We start from the raw sequence: 24,268 nt of genomic DNA on the forward strand, positions 1-24,268 counted from the left end.
GAGTGACTGGTGTGTGAGTGAATGGTGTGTGAGTGAAAGTTGTGTGAGTGACTGGTGTGTGAGTGAATGGTGTGTGAGTGAAAGTTGTGTGAGTGACTGGTGTGTGAGTGAATGGTGTGTGAGTGAATGGTGTGTCTTGGGTCGAGGGAGGACGGGGCGGATCTGCCTCTCGGGCCGAGGGAGGACGGGGCGGCTGATGGAAGAGGTGCTGGTGTGGCTGACAGGTTAACGCACCCTGTGGTCAGTGTGGATCCAAGTGCCCTAATGCAGTGACGGGGATACTGTGCTGCAAAAATGATGCTGTCCTTCAGAAGAAATGTAAAACTGAGGTCCCAACTTTCTGAGGTTATAGAAGATTGCCAGGCATCTTTTAAAAGATTAGGGGTGGTACCCTGATGCCCTGCCTAAAATTGCACCCTGTGGCCCTATCTGGCATCCTAATCACCCCCTACATCTAAGAGATGAATTCTCTCCTGCCCCTTCACCACCTTAGCTACTGTGTGGTGGGTGTACTGGTGCAGAATGGCTGCTGTCACGTCATCCAGGTAGGTGCTACTGTATGCAGTGCTGGTGGTTGGAGTGGCTCCCCATTGGTTCTGTAAAAAGCTGCTGGTGTCTTGAAAAGTGCATCATTCATTCATTCAAAAGTGATTAATTTGTTGACTAAGTTCAGTGTGAAATTGTGTCCATTTATGCTGGTCAGGGAAATATTCTATTCTTTTAAATTCATTTGCTTATAGAATTTATTCATGTAATGATTCAAGAAACTGGAATTAATAGTTATGATTCATCATCATTTATGACAGTTTTCAAATCAGCAACAAATTACAAACAAGACATCAGTTTATGTTGACAAAATATGTTCATTGGTTCTTTTTATTAGTGATATGTTTTTAAACACACAGGACTGTATTAATGGGAAAAAAAACATACTGCATTCTGAAAACTACAAAAGGTTGCAGTGGCACAGAGCTGCGAATCAGCTCACTGTACAGTGGAATGGTTTACTTTAACAAGGCGATTACCACGATCAAGGCCTCGCACGGAAAAGAAACACAAACATCTGTTATTCCTAATATCTACAGGTGGATTGGCTAGGAAGAGGACTCGCGATGGGAGCCCTGGTGAGATGTCCTCTGCGCCCAGAAGGCTGTGACCATGCTCAGGTCCAAAGGCTCGATGATGCAATCAGTCATGCAAATCAAAGAAGCAACAAGGTTATCCGCCCAGTCCGTCCATGCACTATATCACAGGAGCGCTATTTTTTCCAAAGGGTTACAGCAGGTATTGCTAATCCCTGCTCTTAAAGGGTTTCTAGCGGCTGTTAAACGGCTAATAACCTCAGTATTGAGACAGACTACTAAATTAGTTCAGTTATGGAAATAAGTTGAATCTTAGAGTATTTTAGTGTTTTGGTAGAACAGAGAGCTCTATATACTAAGCACAGGCTCACCAGCCATCTCACTGGGGAACCCTGTTTCATGGGAAGTCTTTGATCTCGTTGTAGCTATTAGACACTAAACGTTTAGTTTAAAAATAGTTAATGTACTAAAACTGGTTTCTCCCAATCGTCTTCCAGACACAGAAAATGTGCTGATCTCCTGTTGTTCCCTCCAAGTCCAAATAAACGGCCAACGGTAAATTTACCGCATGTCAAATACGTCAATACAAATCACGAAAGCATAACGGAAAATTCACGAAACAAGATGCTTGTGGTCTTACAAAAAGAATTGTCCATCCATCTGACAGTAAACCTCAACTTAATAGTCGTCGTACGTGTTGAGATCAGAGAAGTAGGCGTTGGTGTACGTCTTTCCCGCTAGCTGTGGATTGAAGTACTTATTTCGCTCCTCCAGGATCAGGTTGTTTTTATTGAAAGCCTGTGGGCAGAAGGAAAGCTGTTAATGATGTTTCAGGCATCACAGACAGAAGCTGTCACTGGAGCTACGGTGCCAATATAACCCGCCAATCAAGTCGCGCGCCAGCAATTTCTACCCAGAATCCCATGTTATTCAGTTACTCATTCATTTCAGTAAGAACAAAAATCATTCGAAAGATACTTTATCTGCTTTTAGCAAATACTTTTCACGAATAATTCGGTAAATTACTATAAGCATATATAATAATAAAAACACAGGGGTCTCCAGCACAAAGCAGAGAGCAATAATAGCCAACGCTTTTGTAATATCAGTTATGAAACCATTGCTGCCCAAAAAAGATAAAGTTTTCAGCTGTGAAGCAGGTGGACAGTCACAAGGTGCAAAAACTCCTTTAAATGGAAAAACCCATAAAGGTGATGTAATGCTTTAGAGAAGTATAGACCTGTATTTTGTATTTTTATTCTGGAACTTGAAGTTTTTGTTTGAGGTAATTTAGATTTTTGATTAAAATAAAATGAAGAAAGTTTATACTCCCGTTTTCCCATTTTAATAATCTGTTCTCAATGTAATTTTTCTCAATGTAAATATTCAAAAATTGCTGATGCTCTTGCCAGAAAGAGTAAGATGAGAAAGTCTGGATCATTCAGAAAACTGATTCCCTGAAGGAAATGTTTCACATTAAAGGTGCCCGCCCACAGCTTTGCAGACTGGCTTGGTGTGTTTTTTTTTTTGTCCTTCGTTTTTAACAGCCTGGTTTTCTCAAACTTTTTGAAGAGTCTCTGTACCAGTTACTGAAAAATGTCAAACCTTCTGAAGACCATCAAAAGGATGCTTGGTCACAGCTTTGGCAGGGTCACTCAAAGACGTTCAAGTGCATTTCTGAAGTCACCCCAGGGAAGCTTTTGCCATTGGATGTGATTATACAAGTATCTCGCCATCTGAAATCCTGTTACTGTACATACACTGACATCCGTGAAGGTGACTGCTTAAGAGAAAAGCACTGAACAACTACTTCATTCACAATTTCTTTAGTAAACTGATCCCATTTAAGCAAACAAAATCCAGTCAAAACATCATGCCCACTCTTCTACTGCATATAGTGGATCGGATGAGCACTCACCTTTATAGCTTCCACGGAGTCATACTTATCCAGTTTGTTGATGTGATTGGTTATGCTGGTGTTGAGCTGAGCAGCCGATATGGGATGTATGACTGTGGCGTCGTGGGATTGCTGCTGGTACCTCTGACAGTACGTGTAGATCAAGAGTGTGATCAAGCAGCCGAGGATGGCGCTACTGAGGCCCACAGCGAGCATGTGGAACAAGCTGAAATCTGCAGTGTGTGGGATAGGAATTTAATTAAACAGATTCTGCTACCTGGAATTTACTGCCATTATGTGGACAGAGTGTAATACCGTCACACAGCATGCTCTTTAATATTTCATCATGTGTTTGCAACGTTGAAATGCAGGGTTTATCACCGCATTCATTAATCACACTGATGAGACGGATACCCTACCTTCGCATCTTCGCTCTTCTTGACTGGAACGAGCGACAGATAGTTCTGCAAAAGGAAAGCATTTATTAAGCTGATAATGGCCATTTTGGAAATAACCAATGTAGAGAAACAAAAACAATCACGTTTGAATTCGGTGTTACACTCAGATTTATATGCATTTTATAGTGCACGGGTAAAAATGCATCTTTTTAATTAGTCAATAACTTTAAGGGTCTGGTAAGTGATTAGTTTAAAAATTCTGCTTCATGTCTAATGAGCTATCATGCGTTTGTTAAAATCCAGCCAGCAGTCTCTTTCGAAGGCGAGTCAAACTGCCTCATTATAGAGCATCGATAAAGAGAGGGAGAAGCAGCCTTATTATGGAGCATCGATGAGGGAGAAGCAGCCTTATTATGGAGCATCGATGAGGGAGAAGCTGCCTTATTATGGAGCATCGATGAGGGAGAAGCTGCCTTATTATGGAGCATCGATGAGGGAGAAGCTGCCTTATTATAGAGCATCGATGAGGGAGAAGCTGCCTTATTATGGAGCATCGATGAGGGAGAAGCAGCCTTATTATGGAGCATCGATGAGGGAGAAGCTGCCTTATTATGGAGCATCGATGAGGGAGAAGCTGCCTTATTATGGAGCATCGATGAGGGAGAAGCAGCCTTATTATAGAGCATCGATGAGGGAGAAGCTGCCTTATTATGGAGCATCGATGAGGGAGAAGCAGCCTTATTATAGAGCATTGATGAGGGAGAAGCAGCCTTATTATGGAGCATCGATGAGGGAGAAGCTGCCTTATTATGGAGCATTGATGAGGGAGAAGCTGCCTTATTATGGAGCATCGATGAGGGAGAAGCAGCCTTATTATGGAGCATCGATGAGGGAGAAGCTGCCTTATTATGGAGCATCGATGAGGGAGAAGCTGCCTTATTATGGAGCATCGATGAGGGAGAAGCTGCCTTATTATGGAGCATCGATGAGGGAGAAGCTGCCTTATTATGGAGCATCGATGAGGGAGAAGCTGCCTTATTACAGAGCATCGATGAGGGAGAAGCTGCCTCATTATAGAGTGTCGATAAGGAGAAGGAGATGCAACCTCATTATGGAACATCGATGAGGGAGAAGCTGCCTCATTATGGAGCATCGATGAGGGAGAAGCTGTGTCATTATAGACCATCAATAAGGAGAAGGAGATGCAACCTCATTATGGAGCATCGATGAGGGAGAAGCTGCCTCATTATGGAGCATCGCTGAGGAAGAAGCTGCCTCATTAAGGAAGATCGATTAGGGAGAAGCTGCCTCATTATGGAGTGTCGATAAGGAGAGGGAGAAGCTGCCTCATTATGAAACATCTATAAGGAGAGGGAGAAGCTGCCTCATTATACAGCGTCGATAAGGAGAGGGAGAAGCTGCCTCATTATGGAGTGTCGATAAGGAGAGGGAGAAGCTGCCTCATTATGGAGCGTCGATAAGGAGAGGGAGAAGCTGCCTCATTATGGAGCGTCGATAAGGAGAGGGAGAAGCTGCCTCATTATGGAGCGTCGATAAGGAGAGGGAGAAGCTGCCTCATAGAGCGTCGATAAGGAGAGGGAGAAGCTGCCTCATTATACAGCGTCGATAAGGAGAGGGAGAAGCTGCCTCATTATAGAGCGTCGATAAGGAGAGGGAGAAGCTGCCTCATTATGGAGTGTCGATAAGGAGAGGGAGAAGCTGCCTCATTATGGAGCATCGATAAGGAGAGGGAGAAGCTGCCTCATTATAGACCATCAATAAAGAGAAAGAAGCTGCCTCATTAAGGAAGACTGATGAAGGAGAAGCTGCCTCATTATAGAGCATCAATAAGGGGAGGGAGAAGCTGCCTCATTATGGAGTGTCGATAAGGAGAGGGAGAAGTTTCCTCATTATGGAGTGTCGATAAGGAGAGGGAGAAGCTGCCTCATTATAGAGCGTCGATAAGGAGAGGGAGAAGCTGCCTCATTATGGAGTGTCGATAAGGAGAGGGAGAAGCTGCCTCATTATGGAGCATCGATAAGGAGAGGGAGAAGCTGCCTCATTATAGACCATCAATAAAGAGAAAGAAGCTGCCTCATTAAGGAAGACTGATGAAGGAGAAGCTGCCTCATTATAGAGCATCAATAAGGGGAGGGAGAAGCTGCCTCATTATGGAGTGTCGATAAGGAGAGGGAGAAGTTTCCTCATTATGGAGTGTCGATAAGGAGAGGGAGAAGTTTCCTCATTATGGAGTGTCGATAAGGAGAGGGAGAAGTTTCCTCATTATGGAGTGTCGATAAGGAGAGGGAGAAGTTTCCTCATTATGGAGTGTCGATAAGGAGAGGGAGAAGTTTCCTCATTATGGAGTGTCGATAAGGAGAGGGAGAAGTTTCCTCATTATGGAGTGTCGATAAGGAGAGGGAGAAGTTTCCTCATTATGGAGTGTCGATAAGGAGAGGGAGAAGTTTCCTCATTATGGAGTGTCCATAAGGAGAGGGAGAAGTTTCCTCATTATGGAGTGTCGATAAGGAGAGGGAGAAGCTGCCTCATTATGGAGTGTCCATAAGGAGAGGGAGAAGTTTCCTCATTATGGAGTGTCCATAAGGAGAGGCAGAAGCTGCCTCAGCCACTGAACCAGTCAACCTGCATTCAAGCCAGCTTACCCGAGATGAAGTTGGAGTCAGACACACAGGGTCGGGACTCTGTGCTATTCCCCAGGCACTGGATTCCGGTGGGGAAGAGGATGTCACAGCGACGGATCCGCAGCTGGGAACCAGCAGAGTCACACTGGGACCACTGGGACCACTCAGACCAGCTTTCTGGGGGGTTACAAAGGGCAGGCCAACTGCTTGACTGATGTAGAGAAATGTCATGTCACAGTATGGTTAATTTTGCCAAGACATGGACAGTCAGCTTTAGGTGAACTGAGTTTTAAGTCCTTTGTGACAACAATTCATAAGCATGGCTTTTATATTCATTTCACGGGTATATGCAATTTCACCTCCTCCTATTCCTAGTGACTTGCTAAACTTGCTTTTTAATCATCCACACTTAGGGGTCTCAGATGTCAGAGCTATCATTTCGATTTTAATTTACTTTTTTTGACAGAAAAGGCAGCAATCAACTGTCTAAAGAAATCAAGGGGATGGTTATTATCTAAAGTGCTTCTGTAGCAAAGGGACTGACTGCAGCCTGATTACATTATAGAAGCTTGACTATGGATTTAGAGACTGCAGTCGTCAGCTGATTTACAGCTTCTAGTTTGTTGTGTTATCCAGACTGGGCCGGGTGTGCGGTGTTACCCAGGCCGAGCCAAGTATACCATATATATACTCAAGCAAGGCCGGGTGTGCCATGTTAGCCAGGCTGGATGGGGCATGTCGTGTTAGCCGGGCTGGATGGGGCATGTCGTGTTAGACGGGCTGGATGGGGCATGTCGTGTTAGCCGGGCTGGGCCAGGGATGCTGTGTTACCCGAGCAAGGCCGGGTGTGCCGTGTTAGCCAGGCTGGATGGGGCATGCTGTGTTAGCCGGGCTGGGTGGGGTATGCCGTGTTAGCCGGGCTGGGCCAGGGATGCTCTGTTACCCGAGCAAGGCTGGGTATGCCGTGTTAGCCAGGCTGGATGGGGTATGCCGTGTTAGCCGGGCTGGATGGGGTATGCCGTGTTAGCCGGGCTGGGCCAGGGATGCTCTGTTACCCGAGCAAGGCCGGGTATGCCGTGTTAGCCAGGCTGGGTGGGGCATGTCGTGTTAGCCGGGCTGGGTGGGGCATGTCGTGTTAGCCGGGCTGGATGGGGCATGCCGTGTTAGCCGGGCTGGATGGGGCATGTCGTGTTAGCCGGGCTGGGTGGGGCATGTCGTGTTAGCCGGGCTGGATGGGGCATGTCGTGTTAGCCGGGCTGGATGGGGCATGTCGTGTTAGCCGGGCTGGGTGGGGCATGTCGTGTTAGCCGGGCTGGATGGGGCATGTCGTGTTAGCCGGGCTGGGTGGGGCATGTCGTTTTAGCCGGGCTGGATGGGGCATGTCGTGTTAGCCGGGCTGGGCCAGGGATGCTGTGTTACCCGAGCAAGGCCGGGTATGTCGTGTTAGCCGGGCTGGATGGGGTATGCCGTGTTAGCCAGGCTGGGCCAGGGATGCTGTGTTACCCGAGCAAGGCCGGGTATGCCGTGTTAGCCAGGCTGGGTGGGGCATGTCGTGTTAGCCGGGCTGGGTGGGGCATGTCGTGTTAGCCGGGCTGGATGGGGCATGCCGTGTTAGCCGGGCTGGATGGGGCATGTCGTGTTAGCCGGGCTGGGTGGGGCATGTCGTGTTAGCCGGGCTGGATGGGGCATGTTGTGTTAGCCGGGCTGGGTGGGGCATGTCGTGTTAGCCGGGCTGGATGGGGCATGTCGTGTTAGCCAGGCTGGGTGGGGCATGTCGTTTTAGCCGGGCTGGGTGGGGCATGTCGTGTTAGCCGGGCTGGATGGGGCATGTCGTGTTAGCCGGGCTGGATGGGGCATGTCGTGTTAGCCGGGCTGGGTGGGGCATGTCGTGTTAGCCGGGCTGGATGGGGCATGTCGTGTTAGCCGGGCTGGGTGGGGCATGTCGTTTTAGCCGGGCTGGATGGGGCATGTCGTGTTAGCCGGGCTGGATGGGGCATGTCGTGTTAGCCGGGCTGGGTGGGGCATGTCGTTTTAGCCGGGCTGGATGGGGCATGTCGTGTTAGCCGGGCTGGGTGGGGCATGTCGTGTTAGCCGGGCTGGATGGGGCATGTCGTGTTAGCCGGGCTGGGTGGGGCATGTCGTGTTAGCCGGGCTGGATGGGGCATGTCGTGTTAGCCGGGCTGGGTGGGGCATGTCGTTTTAGCCGGGCTGGGTGGGGCATGTCGTGTTAGCCGGGCTGGATGGGGCATGTCGTGTTAGCCGGGCTGGGTGGGGCATGTCGTTTTAGCCGGGCTGGGTGGGGCATGTCGTGTTAGCCGGGCTGGATGGGGCATGTCGTGTTAGCCGGGCTGGATGGGGCATGTCGTGTTAGCCGGGCTGGGTGGGGCATGTCGTGTTAGCCGGGCTGGATGGGGCATGTCGTGTTAGCCGGGCTGGGTGGGGCATGTCGTTTTAGCCGGGCTGGATGGGGCATGTCGTGTTAGCCGGGCTGGGCCAGGGATGCTGTGTTACCCGAGCAAGGCCGGGTATGTCGTGTTAGCCGGGCTGGATGGGGTATGCCGTGTTAGCCAGGCTGGGCCAGGGATGCTGTGTTACCCGAGCAAGGCCGGGTATGCCGTGTTAGCCAGGCTGGATGGGGTATGCCGTGTTAGCCGGGCTGGATGGGGTATGCCGTGTTAGCCGGGCTGGGCCAGGGATGCTCTGTTACCCGAGCAAGGCCGGGTATGCCGTGTTAGCCAGGCTGGGTGGGGCATGTCGTGTTAGCCGGGCTGGGTGGGGCATGTCGTGTTAGCCGGGCTGGGTGGGGCATGTCGTGTTAGCCGGGCTGGGTGGGGCATGTCGTGTTAGCCGGGCTGGATGGGGCATGCCGTGTTAGCCGGGCTGGATGGGGCATGTCGTGCTGGCTGGGCTGGATGGGGCATGTCATGTTAGCCGGGCTGGGTGGGGTATGTCGTGTTAGCCGGGTCGGGTGTGCATATTAGCCGGGCTGGATGGGGCATGTCGTGTTAGCCGGGTCGGGTGTGCATATTAGCCGGGCCGGGTCGGACGTGCCGTATTACCTGGGCAGGGCTGAGTGTTACACAGAGCTTCCTCAGTGTGCAGACCCAGGCAGATGTCCCCCCCATTGGCAGGTGGGGGGTTGCTGCAGGTGCGAGTGCGCATGTAGTGTCCTCCCCCGCAGGTGACGGAGCACCTGGACCAGGGTGACCAGCAGGCCCAGCTCCCATCCACTGTGGAGGGAACCACAGCACCATGGAGGTTTACAGTAGATCCACACCATGCTACCTCTGCTACCGCGCACAAAAAAATTAAGAACAGTGTCATTGTTTTCCATAATTACGACAAATTGCCTTTAAATTGTTCAACTGGCTCATGGTTATGTAAGCAACACAGATTAAAAAAAAAAAAAACTTAAGAAACCATGATCCTGTTACAAACAGACTATATACCACTGCTTTGGCCAAAAAACCCCAAAAACGAACACTTCCCAAGTAGCTTTTGCTTTCCTGCTCCTGTTCTCAGATGATCCAAACAGGGTGAGACTCTGCTTTGTTTTCTTTTCTTCGTCATAGAGGCTGAGCCATGGCTATGTGTGTATGGCAGAGGATTCTGGGATACACTGGCTGGTCTATCCTCGATAGCTTTCAGCTCAGAGGCTGAGCCATGGCTAAGTGTCTGTGGCAAAGGATTCTGGGATATGCTGGCTGGTCAATCCTCTATAGCTTTCAGCTTGGACCCTGAGCCATGGCTATGTGTGTGTGTGGCAGTGGATTCTGGGATACGCTGGTTGGTCTATATAGCTCTCAGCTCAGATTATGCCTCACCCAGTACACACCTGTACATATTAATGACAGAGTTCTGACAATTCTCGCATCCAAGGCAGAAGCAGGAAAACTGGGAACAAGGCGCGGATCTGTCAAGCATTCCTGTCAGTTGTACGGTGATAAGCAGACTCAGAGTCCATCCCATCTGATCAGGCGGCAAACAAGGCCAATAGCAAACCCAGCGAGTTACAAGTCTGGAGGTACCATGATACCAAGCCAATAAACTTGAACAGATGTCCTTCCCTTTGTAAATTCTAACGGGTCTAACTAGACCAGTACAGCTCTCTCGGGCCGAAACAACTAAATGATTTGTTATGAATTAAATCTTTCAAAAGCTAACCTCATTTAAAAAAGGACAGTAAATGTACATATATAAGTTGCAATGACTTGAATAGTCTGGGAAGGATAAACCATATGTGATTTAATACTGCTCCTAAAATCATTTTCCAAAATAAGGTGATAATTACACAAATATACTGTACTTTTTAAATTTGTCCCAAACCAAAATTGGTGACCATATTACATATCACAGCTCTGTCTTTGACATATACATGTGTAGACACATAAAAAGCTCTGATTTGGACAGGAAGTGATGCAGACAGACAGACAGAGGCTTTCTGACCTGGGCAGGGGGCGATGTTGCACTCTTGATACTCCAGGGCGTGGCCCAGGCAGGGCAGGCCACCATGGCGGGGCTCAGGACTGCTGCAGACTCGCTTTCGGCTCCGGGTGCCCCCACTGCAGTCACGGCTGCACTGGGACCAGGGGCCCCAGGGCGACCAGCCTCCATTAAGAGCGTGGGCTGACAGCCGGCCGGAGCGCAGGGGGTCTCCTGGGGGAAAGGGGGGGTCGGGAGGTACGTTGCAGGTAGGACATGGAAGCCGGCAATTTGTGTCTAGTGATTCATTACAGTCAGTGTCACAAACAACCACCAGTAAGTCAGACACGACGAGTACAGAAAGTCTGTATTCAAAATGACAGTGGTACCTTGGAAGACGAACATTATTCCAGAAGGATAATTGAGTTTGTCGAGGTCTAAGTGGAATTTCCCCGTAAGAAATAATGTAAATGAATTTCATACGTTCCAGAGCCCCAAATGATTGCCTATTTAAACCTATCTATCTGCACAACGAATAGACATACAAAAATCACACATATGAAAACAATAAACCTGAAATAAATGGCAATTTACGAGCTTTTACCAGTATTGAGGTGAGCTGATGGCAAACTGGAGGTGGAGAGGAGAAGGGATGGAGGGCTTTTTGTTTGAAAGGGGAGTTTTCGGTCAAGTTGCGGCTGGATTTTTCTCGACCAACCCATTCGAGGTCCGAATTGGTAGAGTTGAAAGCGTCTCGACCCATAAAAGTTTTAGCAGGAACAGTCCAGTTCTAAGATTTTGGTCGAGGTACGAGAAACTTGACAGACACGTTTGACGGGTGAGTTGGTGGAGTTAAGCGGCGTCCGAGTTCTACTGCACTTTGTCATGAATAGTTCACGTGAAGGCTGATTCCACCCAGCCTCAGTGATGGAAGCTTTTGGCGATTTAAATCCCGATAAGGCTGCACATTCTCACAAGAAAAAAAACAGAGTGAACTCACCATTACAGTAGTCGGCTTGTGTGTAATACGTAGCCCCCCGGGGGGGGGCAAACTCCTTATTCGCTGAGAAAAGCCTGCCGCTGGCTCACTCCCCCCACCCAGTAATCTGTGCATCTCTCACACTCCAGCAAGGGTCTCCAATGGAAAATGCTCCTAGATTTAGCTACCTCTGTCCTGAAACTACTTCCCCCAAGCTGCTGCCTTCCACTTATATAGGAACAGTCTGTCCTATGGAAAAATACACTCAAAATGCCTCAGATGCTCTAACCGCAATCAACTGGGTTAAAAGACTGTAACAGGTTGCTGCGGCAAAATGCAAGAGGTACAACAGAATGAGAAGCCAATCTAGATGCCGCAGAAAAATGGCAATCTAAAAAAATGTGTAAGCATGTCCAAGTATCTTCTTCTGTGTGTCTTAAAAAAGGATGCTAGGGATATTGTGCAGCTAAGCTGTTGTTACAATCCTCCTTTAAGGCTTTGCCATGGCCGAAGACTTGGGGGCAAAGATGATGCAAAAAGTCTGTTTAGTTCAGCAAATTGGTCAGCAAAGCAGATGTACAATAAGCATGATGCAAGCATGATGTAATGCGGGGGCCAGCCAATCAGAGACTGACAGACAGTTGACAGTCACGCTCTGGAGTGGCCCACTGTGAAATATGAAGGAATTGATCAGGCCAGAACAACTGGAATTAGGCTGACGGTGCCATTAATTAGGTTCCTTGGAGTATGTCAACTTTGAAATCTGAAGCCTCAGCTTTTAGAAGAAACGTACGGGGCGTCATCCCTGCGAGCGGAGTGCTAAGGTGACATTTTTGGTCAAACTCGACTTCTGCTGAACTACCACTGAAACCCAGGAAACCCTGGGATGCAGAGGTGAAGCTGTGCAATATGTGTATATTCTTGTATGGTTGGGGACCCCAGAATGGGGGGCCAGGGCAGGCACATGGGGGGGGGCCGCTGGGGGTGCCCTTTTTGAAAGTGTCCCAGATTTGGTGTCCTGAGTGCCCCTCATGCAAAACTTACCAAAACGTACACCAGCTGGTAAAATACTAGTGATGGACAAAATGGCACTTCATATTGTCTGTTACTTTTAACGTAATTTTCCATTTGCTGTATTTTTTGGCGTCACTAGATGGTGCTCTTGGCTTGCTTTTCGAGATGCTTTGTGCCCTTTTTTTTGCACAGAGAGCACCATCTAGTGGGATCAGAAAATACAGCAAATGGTTCATCAATCAGTCTATCCATACATCTGTCTACTGTACCCACTTGTCCTATGCAGAGTCCGGAGCCTATCCCAGAGGCTACAGGCGCAGGGCAGGGAACGACTCAGGATAGGGTGCCAACCCGTCAAGAGGAACACGGCAAATAGTTTAAGTGTCATTTTATCCATCACTAGTAAATACAGAACACAGATGATCACGTCAAGTTTACCGAGGTCCCCCGGTTAGGTACCTGTCCCTCGACAAGTCTCTGTACAGCAGTGGGCCAGCGTGCTTCTCACTTAGGCTGCGTATCAGTCTAAATGCTGGGCTGTCATAAAAAGTCACGCAACACAGGCTTTGCTACAGAGAAGGTGACAGGAGGCATCCAAGGTGGGCCAGGCTGCAGGATGATTAGATCATAGCCATAAGCAGGGAGCTCAGCTCAGAACCTTCCTCACTATCATGGCCAGAACAGCAGTGTGACTCTGATTTCCTCACAGCTTAGTTGTCCTTCACGCTACAAACTCCAGTGATCAAATTATGCGCTGATCAGAATGGAGAGTGACTACTGTGGCTGGGTAATAATGAGTAACTATCCAAAAACAACCCAGGCAGGTAGCGATCACCTCAATGTAACTCGCGGGAACTGCAAGGCCAGCAAAACAACAGCTATGATGCCAAGTCAAGCTGAAAATAACCGCCGAGGGATGAATCGTGTCCCCTTTATGAGACACGCTCGGAGGAACACAGATAGCAATCAAGTCCTCTTACAGCCACAAACGGTATCTTTTTCGCATAACATGCACGGTGCCAAAAATATGCTAATGTCACAATCGCTGAGGCCCATAGAAGCATCAGAAAGAAATGGAGAACGGGGCTCAGCTGTGGAATGGAGAGAGAGGGAACAGGAAGTACATAAACCTTAAACCTCCTTGACTTCCTGGAGGGCCAGTTACTCAGCTGCATGCTCACCTGTTTCACAGAGGCTTTCAAATCATTGGCTTGAGGTCTATAAAGCAAAAGCTGTATAAAGCCCAACTCTTTCCAACAAGAGAGCTCATTTAGAGAACAAATAAAAGGCCAATATGGAAGCAAACCCGAAATCAGATCTGTTAGTTTTCCATGTCAGTTCTCTGAATCCAGCAGTTTCGACACAGCATTCCAACAGGAAGTGAGTTGTGGAGACTTCCCGCAATTTCACTTTGAATGTTTTGGTGTCTGGAAATGACCAAAGAAGGCCAAACGCCCCTTGTCCTACCTTCAGTGGAGCAGCCTGTAGATCCATCCTTGGAGCAGTAACGCATCTCCACCCTCTGCCGTCCCACCTCCAGCAGGCTGGGATCCGGCACCCGTGCCCGACACGTATGCCGGAAGCGCTGCTCGTAATGGCCGCCACTGTCCGAGATGTTGACTGGACTCCACGGTGTCCAGGGGGTGGTCTTCTTCAGGTCGGGGCATGGGAGCAGGTTACAGGACTGGTACTCCTAAGCAAAGGTGCGATAACATTCAGCTGTATCACACACAGGTGAAATTTCCTACATAACATAATCTTCCATATTTATGTCACTGTAAGGCACTTCATTTCATATGAGCACTGAAGATACTGTGAAATATTATGACCTCCACTAAATGAAGCAGAACCACTACTGGGTCCTAAAAATACTTATACAGTAAAGGGGAGAGGGGCAAAGAGCAAGATATGTCCTCTTAGTGGATTAAGGTAGGCCAGTGTTTCCCAACCCGGTCCTCAGAGACTTCCAGACAGTCCACATTTTTGCTCCCTCCCAGCTCCTGGTAGGGAGCAAAAATGTGGACAGACTAGGGATCGCTGAGAACTAGATTGGGAAACACTGGGATAGGAGATACATGTGGATGATCCACTCAGTCAGCTGTGTTAGATGGTGAACACCGTCATTCTCAGAGGATGAAGGCACAGAGCAACTCAACTAGTTGGTTGACACAAAATCTTGGTCCGGATTTTTACTTTCTGGATCTGAAGCACCCACCGCTGCTCTTAGATCAGATTCCACATTTTATCTACTGCGGTCAGGCACCGGCTTGTGTTGAGCGGCCTTGTCTTTAAATCAGACGCTGAGGGAAGAATGTGAAGAGACTTAAGCTTGTGGCTGAACAGGTGGGACAGAGAAATCAATCCATCACGGCAGATTACGATGGATGAAATGATATTTAATTGGTTAACATCGTTAGTGTGGTCTGCGTCATTAAAGGGTTATGGCCAGGGGTGATAGATGGCTTTCACTCCCTAATCCCCCAGGGTTATCCACGCCCATGACTTATAATGCCATAAAATCCGGGGTTGGTGCTGACTGATCATCAGTGATGCACCATAAATTATTTTTGAATAAATTTCCCATTACTAATACGAAGAGGAGTGTACAATTCGCTATATTAATCACCATTCACAGTGACATATTCCATATAAATAACCCATCCAAAGAATATAATTTTTTTTATTATTTTAAAGTTGCTTTTTAGAAAGTAACAGGAAAAGTACAAACACTGACTGCGCAGACTGTAAAGTCTGCTAAACAGCCTAAATCACATTGATCAATGTAAGATTAAAGGTGACAGATAATTGTTGTTTTTCTGACTTTTAAAAAATGTCCTTAAAAAAGTTCCTTGTTGCATATTTTCAGCCTGGCTGATTGTTAAACCGTGGCTGCATTGGCTGAACTGAAACTGTGTTTTGTGAAAATTACATGGAAAATAACAGAGAAACTTGAGAAACAAAAAATAAAATGTAAGGCTGGTTCTCGTACTGGAACTGTGAATTTCTCTTTATTAATTGAAACAGCTTAGAGGTGCGAATGGGAGAGAAAGGGGAATGTCTTTTTTTATTATGAAATCCTTATTTTATTAAATCTTACAGCTTGCGCTTAGATTTAAGAAAGAGGGTCTGAGACTGTCCATTTAAATCGTCTTGCCCCCAGAGCTCAGCTCTGTACTCCCTCTTAAACTGTCCTGGGGGGGGCTCTGTGATATAGCTATGCTGAAACATCGATGCTCACCAGGGGGGGAAAATCAGTTTGCTTTTATGAAAAACGTGTTGTGCAATCATAGCTGCAACACTTAATGTCTGTATCAAGGGTGATTAATGAAGCAGCTAAATGCATTCTTATAAGAAGTGCATGGGTTTCAGTGTCAATATAATATCTAATTGCAATGTGTAGTACTACAATTTATTGATTTTCTAGACTTTAATAACATATCTATATAATGCATCCGTTTGTGTGTTCACTTTAATTGTGCTGAATAAATACAATCCGTTTCCAGGTCTACTTCACTCTACAGAGTTGTGCAATGAATTGACCAACAGGTGGCAGCAATTTGCTGAGAATCCTGGCAAAACCGCACTTTCCACACAGTACCAGCCTACTCTATTCACAGTGCGACGAAGCAAGTTTGACGTTCAAATAATATTTGTTTAACTAATTAAACGAGAACTCGTGCTGCAGGCAGTAATATGCAGTCATTGTTTTCTTCCGTCTAAACTAACAGTGCAATCTGTTTTGCTTGGCACCTCGTTAATCTTGTTATTAACGGTACAGGCAAAAAAAAACAGTGCCGTTCCACAATATCAGAAAATACTCAATAAAGTGTGTGTGTTTTTTTAAGTTTTCAACGCTTCCAAATAAACGAATGCAAAAGAGTTAAAGTTCCGCTAATTACAATGTAAAACCAACATTTTATAGGCAAAAAAAATCCAGTAGAAAACTATAGAAACGTGTTTTTGTTTTTTTTTGTGGGAAAACAACCTGGATATAATGAAATTCCCCGGGACTCTACCCGCACGTCAGCGCGTGGTTACATTACCGCTAATTGTTAGCGTGCAGCCACGTCAGCCGGCCAGCTGCGCGCGCGGCGTCCCAGCTGTGTCCGCTCCACGCACGCTGGTCCTCTCGTGCCAGAGGCGCGCCGCACGCTACCATCAACTCGCCATTAATCGTCCCGCTCATTCATTCCGGGCTCACTTTGTTAAAGTTTTCTACCATGGAACTCATGGATGCAATAGAGGGGGGGGGGAAACACAATTCCCCTCTTGAATGGGGAAAAAAGCCCTTTTTCTGCCACATGAAGACACCCTCAGGCAGAGCCGGAGGCAGGTGGCAGCTCGGTCTATCAGCGGCCCTTGTTGATTAGCGGATGAGGAGGTAGCATCCGCGCCTTTGGCCCGTTAACATAATCGCATCCGTCCTGGCAGTTCGGTCAGCAGGAACGCGCTGCCAGAGATGGCCCTTCATGAAACAAACCACCGAGTCTTTTGCTGAGGATAGGTCTCTGAGCACATCCGTGAAAAGCTACGTGTCGGAGAGGAGTTCCAGGCTCGGTACATTCACTCTCTTCTTTCACTGGAGCCGCAGCCAAAGCCAGAACAAAGGATCTACTCTGCATTTGGTCATTGCAGAATCAAAGAGAGAAGTCAGAGAAGCTCGGTAAGCGAAAATGGATTTACAGAAATATTATCGGGCAAAAGCAAATCTAAGAAACTGAGTTTTCACTCAAATTAACATTAAAACGACAATTTACTACCATATTATTGTAAATATTTGCATATATTCCTACTTAAGTAGCTTGAGGTGAAAACGAAAAGAAAAAAAAGTCAAGACTATTAAAATTTTCTGTTCTGGTTTGCAGGTAAAACAAGATTCAGAAGGTCCACAGGATCCAAATAGTTTAAACTTCTAAATGCTACAAAAGCTCCACTTTGCAGACAGCATAACTGACAATCATTTCAACCTGTCCCCCGCAATCTGGCCCACTAAGAGCTGCTAGGCATCTGGTTCCTTCAAATACACACAGTAATGAATGACTAAATATGTGACTGCAAACAGTGGATTGTTAACAGGGGCTGCCAGGGCAGAACGACGATGCCAGCCAATGAGAGGCAGGCACAGAATAAGCTGCCCTATCATTGGGTGAACTGATAAACACACAGCTTACTCTTAACAAGATTCTCCAAGAAGTTTCCATTATGGGTCATCGATCACCTGATGCTAAACAGCCGTTCCGATTGCAGAAAATAGTGCATTTTGGATTTTCCCAAGGAAGGAGACTTAAACTTATGTTCAGCAAGCCCAGAATAATATGCATTACTGCAACATAACCGCACTATCACATCTGGATAACTGCTTGTCAAGACAGATGGACAATCCCACAAATCTAACAGCACTCTCACTTATATATCACTTAAGGCCAGAGTTACCCTCACAAACATACTGCATTCCACAACTTTAAGCAAGCTTCTAATTGAGTTTCACTGAACAATTCTAAGCTCGGGTTTATAAAGCCACTAAAGGATCAGATTTTAAGGACACACTCATCAAATGCTGCTTAAAGAGACCAGGAGCTCCCTTCCAATTGTACAATGGATCTCCATGGAAAACACACTCACACATACATACCAACATGTAATTGTAAGGGTGAGATGATCCCAATGATAGCCTTTGCAGTTCTCATAAAGATAGGGCCAGTCTTGGGCCAAGGACGGCTATATATATATATATATATATATATATATATATATATATATATATATATATATATATATATATTATAGAGGAAAACAAAAAAGCTGTAAATCACGCCTCTTTACACAAACTCTTTCCATGGTCTTGGGGTAAATTGTCTTTTTCCGCAATTTAAAAAAATACACCGTTGATGATCCCTGATAAAGTATCTTCCTGCCTAGAGCTGAAGACTGAATGACCACCGTAATTTCAGACCTCTCTGGCTCTTATCAAATCAGTACGTTCAAAGCCGTCTAGCTATATAACTTTTGGCAAACAAAACTGTCCACATTTACCCATTTAATTTAGTCAATAGTGCAAAAAATGTGCGTGTTTTTTTCCTTGGTTTTACTACCAAAACGGCTTCAAAATAACAAGCTCGCCCTTTTCTCTGAAGTCCAAGCTGACAGCAGCATGGCCTCTTTCATCCCTCTCCCTTGCCACAAGGCAGCGTCTCTTTCCACAGATAGATGTGCTTTACAAACCCCACACTTTTGCAAACAAGTCCAAACAGAGCCCAAGACAAACTTGCTCCTGGCATGCAGACAAAAGTCAACAGAATCAGGTGTCAGAATGCTAACAAACGTCTAGTTTCACAAACAGACCAAATCCTCGTTTGACAGGACATATAATATTTGCTCAAGTGACCAGCGCATGGGCTTGATTTCACCAGCTGGTTGAGCTGGAGTCGTCGTCTGCTTTGGCTGTCATGAATTTAGAGAGGATGCTAACGGTTCTGCAGAGGAGCGCCAGATAATTTAGATTTGTGTTTCAGTTTCATTTCACTCTGGGGAGAGTGCTGGGGGAGCGTTCGTGGCGGTGTAGATGTGTCAGATTAAATGCTCAATTTACCCTCACGAAACTGCACCGTCAGTTTCAATGTGGTAATCATTTTTAGCTAAGGATACTGGGATATTGGGTCGTTATGAGCTGCCAGGCAGTGTGCTGCAGCAGAATCATGAATGAGATTGCTGAATACAGTCAACCGAACAGCTGCCTGACACGAATACACAGAATAAAAGATATGGGGAGGAACATCTTAGCGTGGTAATTTTGCATAAATTCCTCCGATAGGTAGCGAGGGAGTCTAGAGTTGGGAGCTCATAGGCAGTCAGAGGGTACCAGGCCACATCCAGCGCAGTCATCGCCATTCTCGCAGGTCCGGCGCCGTGCCTGGAGCCCCCCGCCGCATGGCACCGTGCAGCGTTCCCACGGTGACCAGCTGGACCAATAAACGTGCGGTGGGCAGGGCAGATGCTCATTGCAGTACCTAAGGGGGTTGGGGAGAATGCAGGGGTTAGGGGGGTGGCCTGTTCCTGGAAACGCAGACCAGGTGTAGCTTCAGAACACCCATGACATAGACTGTTTTTAAGCAAGCTGGTTATTCCGGAAATAACAAAAAATGGAATGCAGTCCCAGTTGCACCGAACTTTGTTCTGTAAAATAGATGGGTGCATTGAACTGGTCCTCTGTAAGGACGAAAGGACCAGAAGCACTGGAAGAGCATTCCCAAAGGCCTGCATGCAGTTTATGGTCAATGAACACAAACCCCACACTAAAATAACACATGGCAGAGTATAATCCTCTGGAGAGTTAATCCTGTTCTATGGATGGGCCTCACTCCAGAAACAAAAACAGCTTCAGAAGGACCCTGCATCTTGTTTCCCACTCTACAACGTGGCCAACGATAGTACAGATGATAAAGTAAAAAAAGCAGAACAATTTTAAGAAATGAGCTGGAACGTAAATTAATAGGTCACTTGATACCATGCACTGCATTTCCTCCTAAATTATGTTATTTATCTGGTAATATTTTCCACATTTAGCCATAGCAAAACTGGGAAAAATGGTCAGATCAGCTGCTTGTAAAATGTCATTTAATTTCAGAGAGATGGTTAAAATAGTAAAATTAAGAGAGTGGATGCATTTACAAAAGAATGCTGGTCTGATAATCCGCTAATGTGTGTTCTCACGGACCTGGGACATTCTGCGGCTTTCCTTTGTGTACGATTTTTACAATAAAATGTACAATTCTGTACAGATTTTAAGACAGCAAAAGAATAAGAGCCTGCTTCCGCAGAGAGCCGTTTCCATGAGGAGGCGGGCTTCCGGCCAGTGAGACTCACACAGGAAAATACTAGCAACTGAAAGCAGAAGCGAGAAAAATCAACACTGGATGGATGCATCAAGGCTGAATGGGAAAATTGAGATGTGAAAGGAAATGAGAGGCCTTGGGGCTCTGTGAGTCGCTATCGAGGTCACCAGAGGCAGCAGGGAGCAGAGTGAAGCCCAGCGTTTGCATCCTTGAGAGAGCAACAGGTTGAACCAATCGATATGACTCAGTGACCTGACTGTCCCTCCAAGATGGCTGCACCCCCATCCTTCTCGTACATATTACTCCAACTTAATCTGTTATAAACGTGACCATAGAAATGACTGGGAATTAGTTTTTGAGATCAAGAACTCTAAATAATAGTACTTTCAAGTCTGAACTGCGCAAATTGAGCTACTCCAATAAAGCCAAATTGGCCATAATCCGTTGTCATGGCAACAGCAATTCCAGCAACATGCATCTGTTACTTGTCTAGTCTTTAAAGGCGCCTCTTGTTCCACTTCCAGCACTCTGCTGTCAGAAATTTAAAATGCCCTAAAAAGGTCATTGATCAGTTCGTACCTAGGGTGGTGGACAAGAGAGAAAAGTAAAAAATCTATAGAGAGATATTTATAATTCAGCCCAATTCCACGACAGTCAGTGGGAGCAATTTGCTCTCTTCCTGATTCTAATCCACGTGCATTGTGAATCAATAGTGAATTTTCCCCACTCATTTTCTAACTGATAAGTAGGCATTGGGCGTAGATGCACACGTTAAAATTAGTGAACATTAAAATCCCACCTCAGGATGATTAAGACTCCTGAATGTAAACAGTGCAGCATCTCTAACTTGTAAAGAAATAGATGCATGGCACAAGTGCGCCCCTTGTAGGAAACGGAAGGTAATGCCTATTTTGCTGCAATACCGCCTGTCAGGCTGCCAGAAATCGTGATGAAAAGCCCAGTGCCCACTTCTTCAATCACACAAACCAGCCTGCAGGTTCAAGATGCCAAAGACATCAAGCTCTGAGCAAATATGCAAAAGAGTGAGGCTTCCATCACCATCATCATCATTGTCACCATGACCACCATCATCATCACTATCATCATCATCACCATGAAGACCATCATTATCACCATTGGCAACATCATCATCACTACTGCCCTCATCACCATCATCACCATCTTCTCCAGGTGAGGGTTGAGGTGGCAGCACGTCTTGCTGGTCACACTGACATCTTTTTTCATCGCCACAGACTCATTCGGGCTGGTTTCAAAGCCAGCTGACAGATATAATCACTCCAACGTGTCCTGTGTCCACGATGACTCCACTCAGTGCCCAGAACATCCCAGAAGCTGCCCAGATGGCATGCTTATTATAATAATAATTATAATGACACTCTATTGATCCTCATGGGGAAATTCCCTTTTCTCCTGCCCCATCTTGCTCTCCTTGACACACAGACACATACATAAGCAAAAGCACAAATGGCAGCCACCCCTAGTGGCAACCTTGGAGCTGGGGGTTAAGGGCCTTGTTCAAGGGTCTACAGACGTGAATATTCTGCTGAGGCCAGGGCTCAACCAGCAACCCTCCGATCATTGGCACAGAGCCTTAGCCCACTAAGCCACACACTGCCTAAACCACCACAAACTGAAGGAGCAGTGGTTCTGCTTCGAGGTTTCTCCAAACCTGCTTTCTCCTCAGATGAATACTGAACACTAAGGCCTCCCCACTGCAGAGTACCCACAAGGTTAAGTTAAAACTTCCTCCAATTCACCAATCGGTCGTGAAGTAAGTTTTTGCTTCACTCTCCACCACACGATGTGTGTTAACAGTTTCTGCACCACGACTGGGCTTAAAAGCCGGCTGTTCTGGGATCAGGGCACTCAGATAGCCGCAGTTACATAAAGCAAGTGGGGGACGGCACTCCACAGGAGCCACAGGGTAGCCGATGGTCCCCCTGCCTGCATTGGAGTGCACCTGCTTTGATGCCAACTGACAGCAACAGGGCAGTACAGCAGGTGTGCGGCTGTACCGTGTTCAGATCTGCGTCCAATCAGAGAGCAGCTCAGTCCTCCAGGGCCTCAGGGTCAGCTGGCTTTCCTCTGGGTACTCCATTTTAGTGCAAAGACACTCGATTTAGCTGGAATGCTTCCTCTAAATTCAGAGGTGGAAATTTCAGGTCCAGAAAGCAACAATCCAGACCAGGATTTTGTTTCAACCAACTAACTGTATGAAGAGTGACTGCCACACAGCTGGTTGGTCGAAACAAAATCATGGTCTGGATTTATACTTTCTGGACCTGAAATTTACACCTCTGTGTAAATTGCACATGTGTGTCCAGTTGGGGAAGTGGCACCCTGTGCAGGGTGTCCTCTGCACCCTGCTGCCTGGAACAGAGCTCAGGGTGACCGTGACTCTGTGGGAATGGCCGTGGTAAACGGATAGACGATCAGAGGGTACGAGTAATCAGCTCACTGACTCCAAAGGCACAAAAGCACTGGCAGATTGGACATTATAGCTAATAGAGTGGAGTCTCATTAGGAAATTAGGCACCATTATAACATGCTAAAAGCATGAAACTTCATAGAAGGAAAACAATGCAGTTTTTGCGTTTCCACATCTTTGTGTCTATATGTCTGAAAGCTGTACGATTTGAAATGAATGAATCTGTTAAACTGCTTGTATCTGCGGATAAAACAAATAAAACGTACACAGGCTCACATAACAAGCATAATCAGACATGCAATGTTTGCTCAGAAGAAAATAAGCCTTAGGTGAAGCATACTGTGAATTTGGAAAATGAGAAGCTAAGACCATCACTGGACTGTGTGGAGATAACCAAGGACGGCCTTCGAAGGCTTCCCCACCACGGGCTGGAACCCCCCAGCTGCATTCCTGCACTTTGAGTCTTCCTCAGACCCGTTATGCATTAGAGTGGGAGCGGGGGCAATCTTATCTGCAAAGGGCTGGCGTGTATGCAGGTTTTTGGGATAACCTTTAGATCAGCTGTTCAAACCCAGGTGTGAGGACTCTTCAGCCTATCAGTCCTCTAATTAGTGGTTTAATTAGGGAGTTGCAGTGAAAACCCGCATACACACTGGCTCTTGCTGTATTAGACTGCCCACCCCTGCATTAGAGCAATGTTCCCCAATCCGGTCCTCAGGGACCTCCATCTAGTCCACATTTTTGCTCCCTCCTAGTTCCCTGCCAGACAGTCCACAGTCCAGGCTGCGTTCCTGAAAGCAGAGTGACGCCATGTTGGCTAGGCGGAAACCGCGGACTGTCTGGGGGTCCCAGAGGAAAGTGTTGGGAAACAATTATTACGCCTTTCAGCCTCACTCCCACGCATAACGTTCATTGGACGAAGACACATCGATACACCCATCTGAAACAGGCCGTGGGATTTAGAGCAACGCAGACGCCGCCGGCCTAGGGGACCCCCACCTCTCCTCACGGTTCTGGCCCACGCACACGCGGCCCCCGTGCCGAGGGCTGGGGTTGCTGCAGGAGCGCCGGCGGACCTGGAAGCCGATGCCGCAGCTGGTGCTGCAAGGTGCCCATGGGGTCCATGGCGTCCATGCTCCATTCCTGAAAGCAGAGAGACAGGAAATATGTGGCAGACAGGAAGGCCGCTGACTGAGGCACGGGGAGGCCGCTGACTGACGCACGGGGAGGCCACTGAGTCATGGGGAGGCCTCTGACAGAGATACGGGGAGGCCGCTGACTGACGCACGGGGAGGCCACTGAGTCATGGGGAGGCCTCTGACAAAGATACGGGGAGGCCACTGACTGAGTCACGGAGAGGCCGCTGAGTCACGTGGCAGGGTGCTGACTGAGGTACGGGGAGGCCATTCAGTCACGGAGGAGGCCGCTGACTGTATCATGGGGAGGACGCTGAGTCACGGGGAGGCCGCTGATTGAGGCACGGGGAGGCCGCTGATTGAGGCACGGGGAGGCCGCTGACTGAGTCACGGGGAGGCCGCTGAGTCTCGGGGAGG

General features: G+C 47.3%; 1 protein-coding gene across 4 annotated transcripts in view; it reads right to left on the reverse strand.

Annotated features, from left to right (window-relative positions):
* Positions 1-807: 807 nt before the first annotated feature.
* The window catches only part of LOC125740685 (semaphorin-5A-like), a 77,956-nt gene continuing 54,495 nt past the window's right edge, over positions 808-24,268 (reverse strand). For 3 of the 4 annotated variants that reach the window (XM_049012168.1, XM_049012166.1, XM_049012169.1), the window contains exons 14-22: positions 23,715-23,858; positions 19,294-19,441; positions 13,902-14,127; positions 10,466-10,675; positions 9,079-9,249; positions 6,041-6,196; positions 3,399-3,443; positions 3,001-3,212; positions 808-1,880 (exon numbers count right to left, since the gene is read on the reverse strand). In XM_049012168.1, coding sequence (XP_048868125.1) covers positions 1,761-1,880; positions 3,001-3,212; positions 3,399-3,443; positions 6,041-6,196; positions 9,079-9,249; positions 10,466-10,675; positions 13,902-14,127; positions 19,294-19,441; positions 23,715-23,858 — 1,432 coding nt within the window. In that variant the 3' untranslated portion in view covers positions 808-1,760. The remainder of the gene's footprint in view (positions 1,881-3,000; positions 3,213-3,398; positions 3,444-6,040; positions 6,197-9,078; positions 9,250-10,465; positions 10,676-13,901; positions 14,128-19,293; positions 19,442-23,714; positions 23,859-24,268) is intronic. The other variant, XM_049012165.1, reaches the window with a different exon arrangement.

This window comes from Brienomyrus brachyistius, chromosome 4, assembly GCF_023856365.1.
Source record: "Brienomyrus brachyistius isolate T26 chromosome 4, BBRACH_0.4, whole genome shotgun sequence".
Taxonomy (NCBI): Eukaryota; Metazoa; Chordata; class Actinopteri; order Osteoglossiformes; family Mormyridae; genus Brienomyrus; species Brienomyrus brachyistius.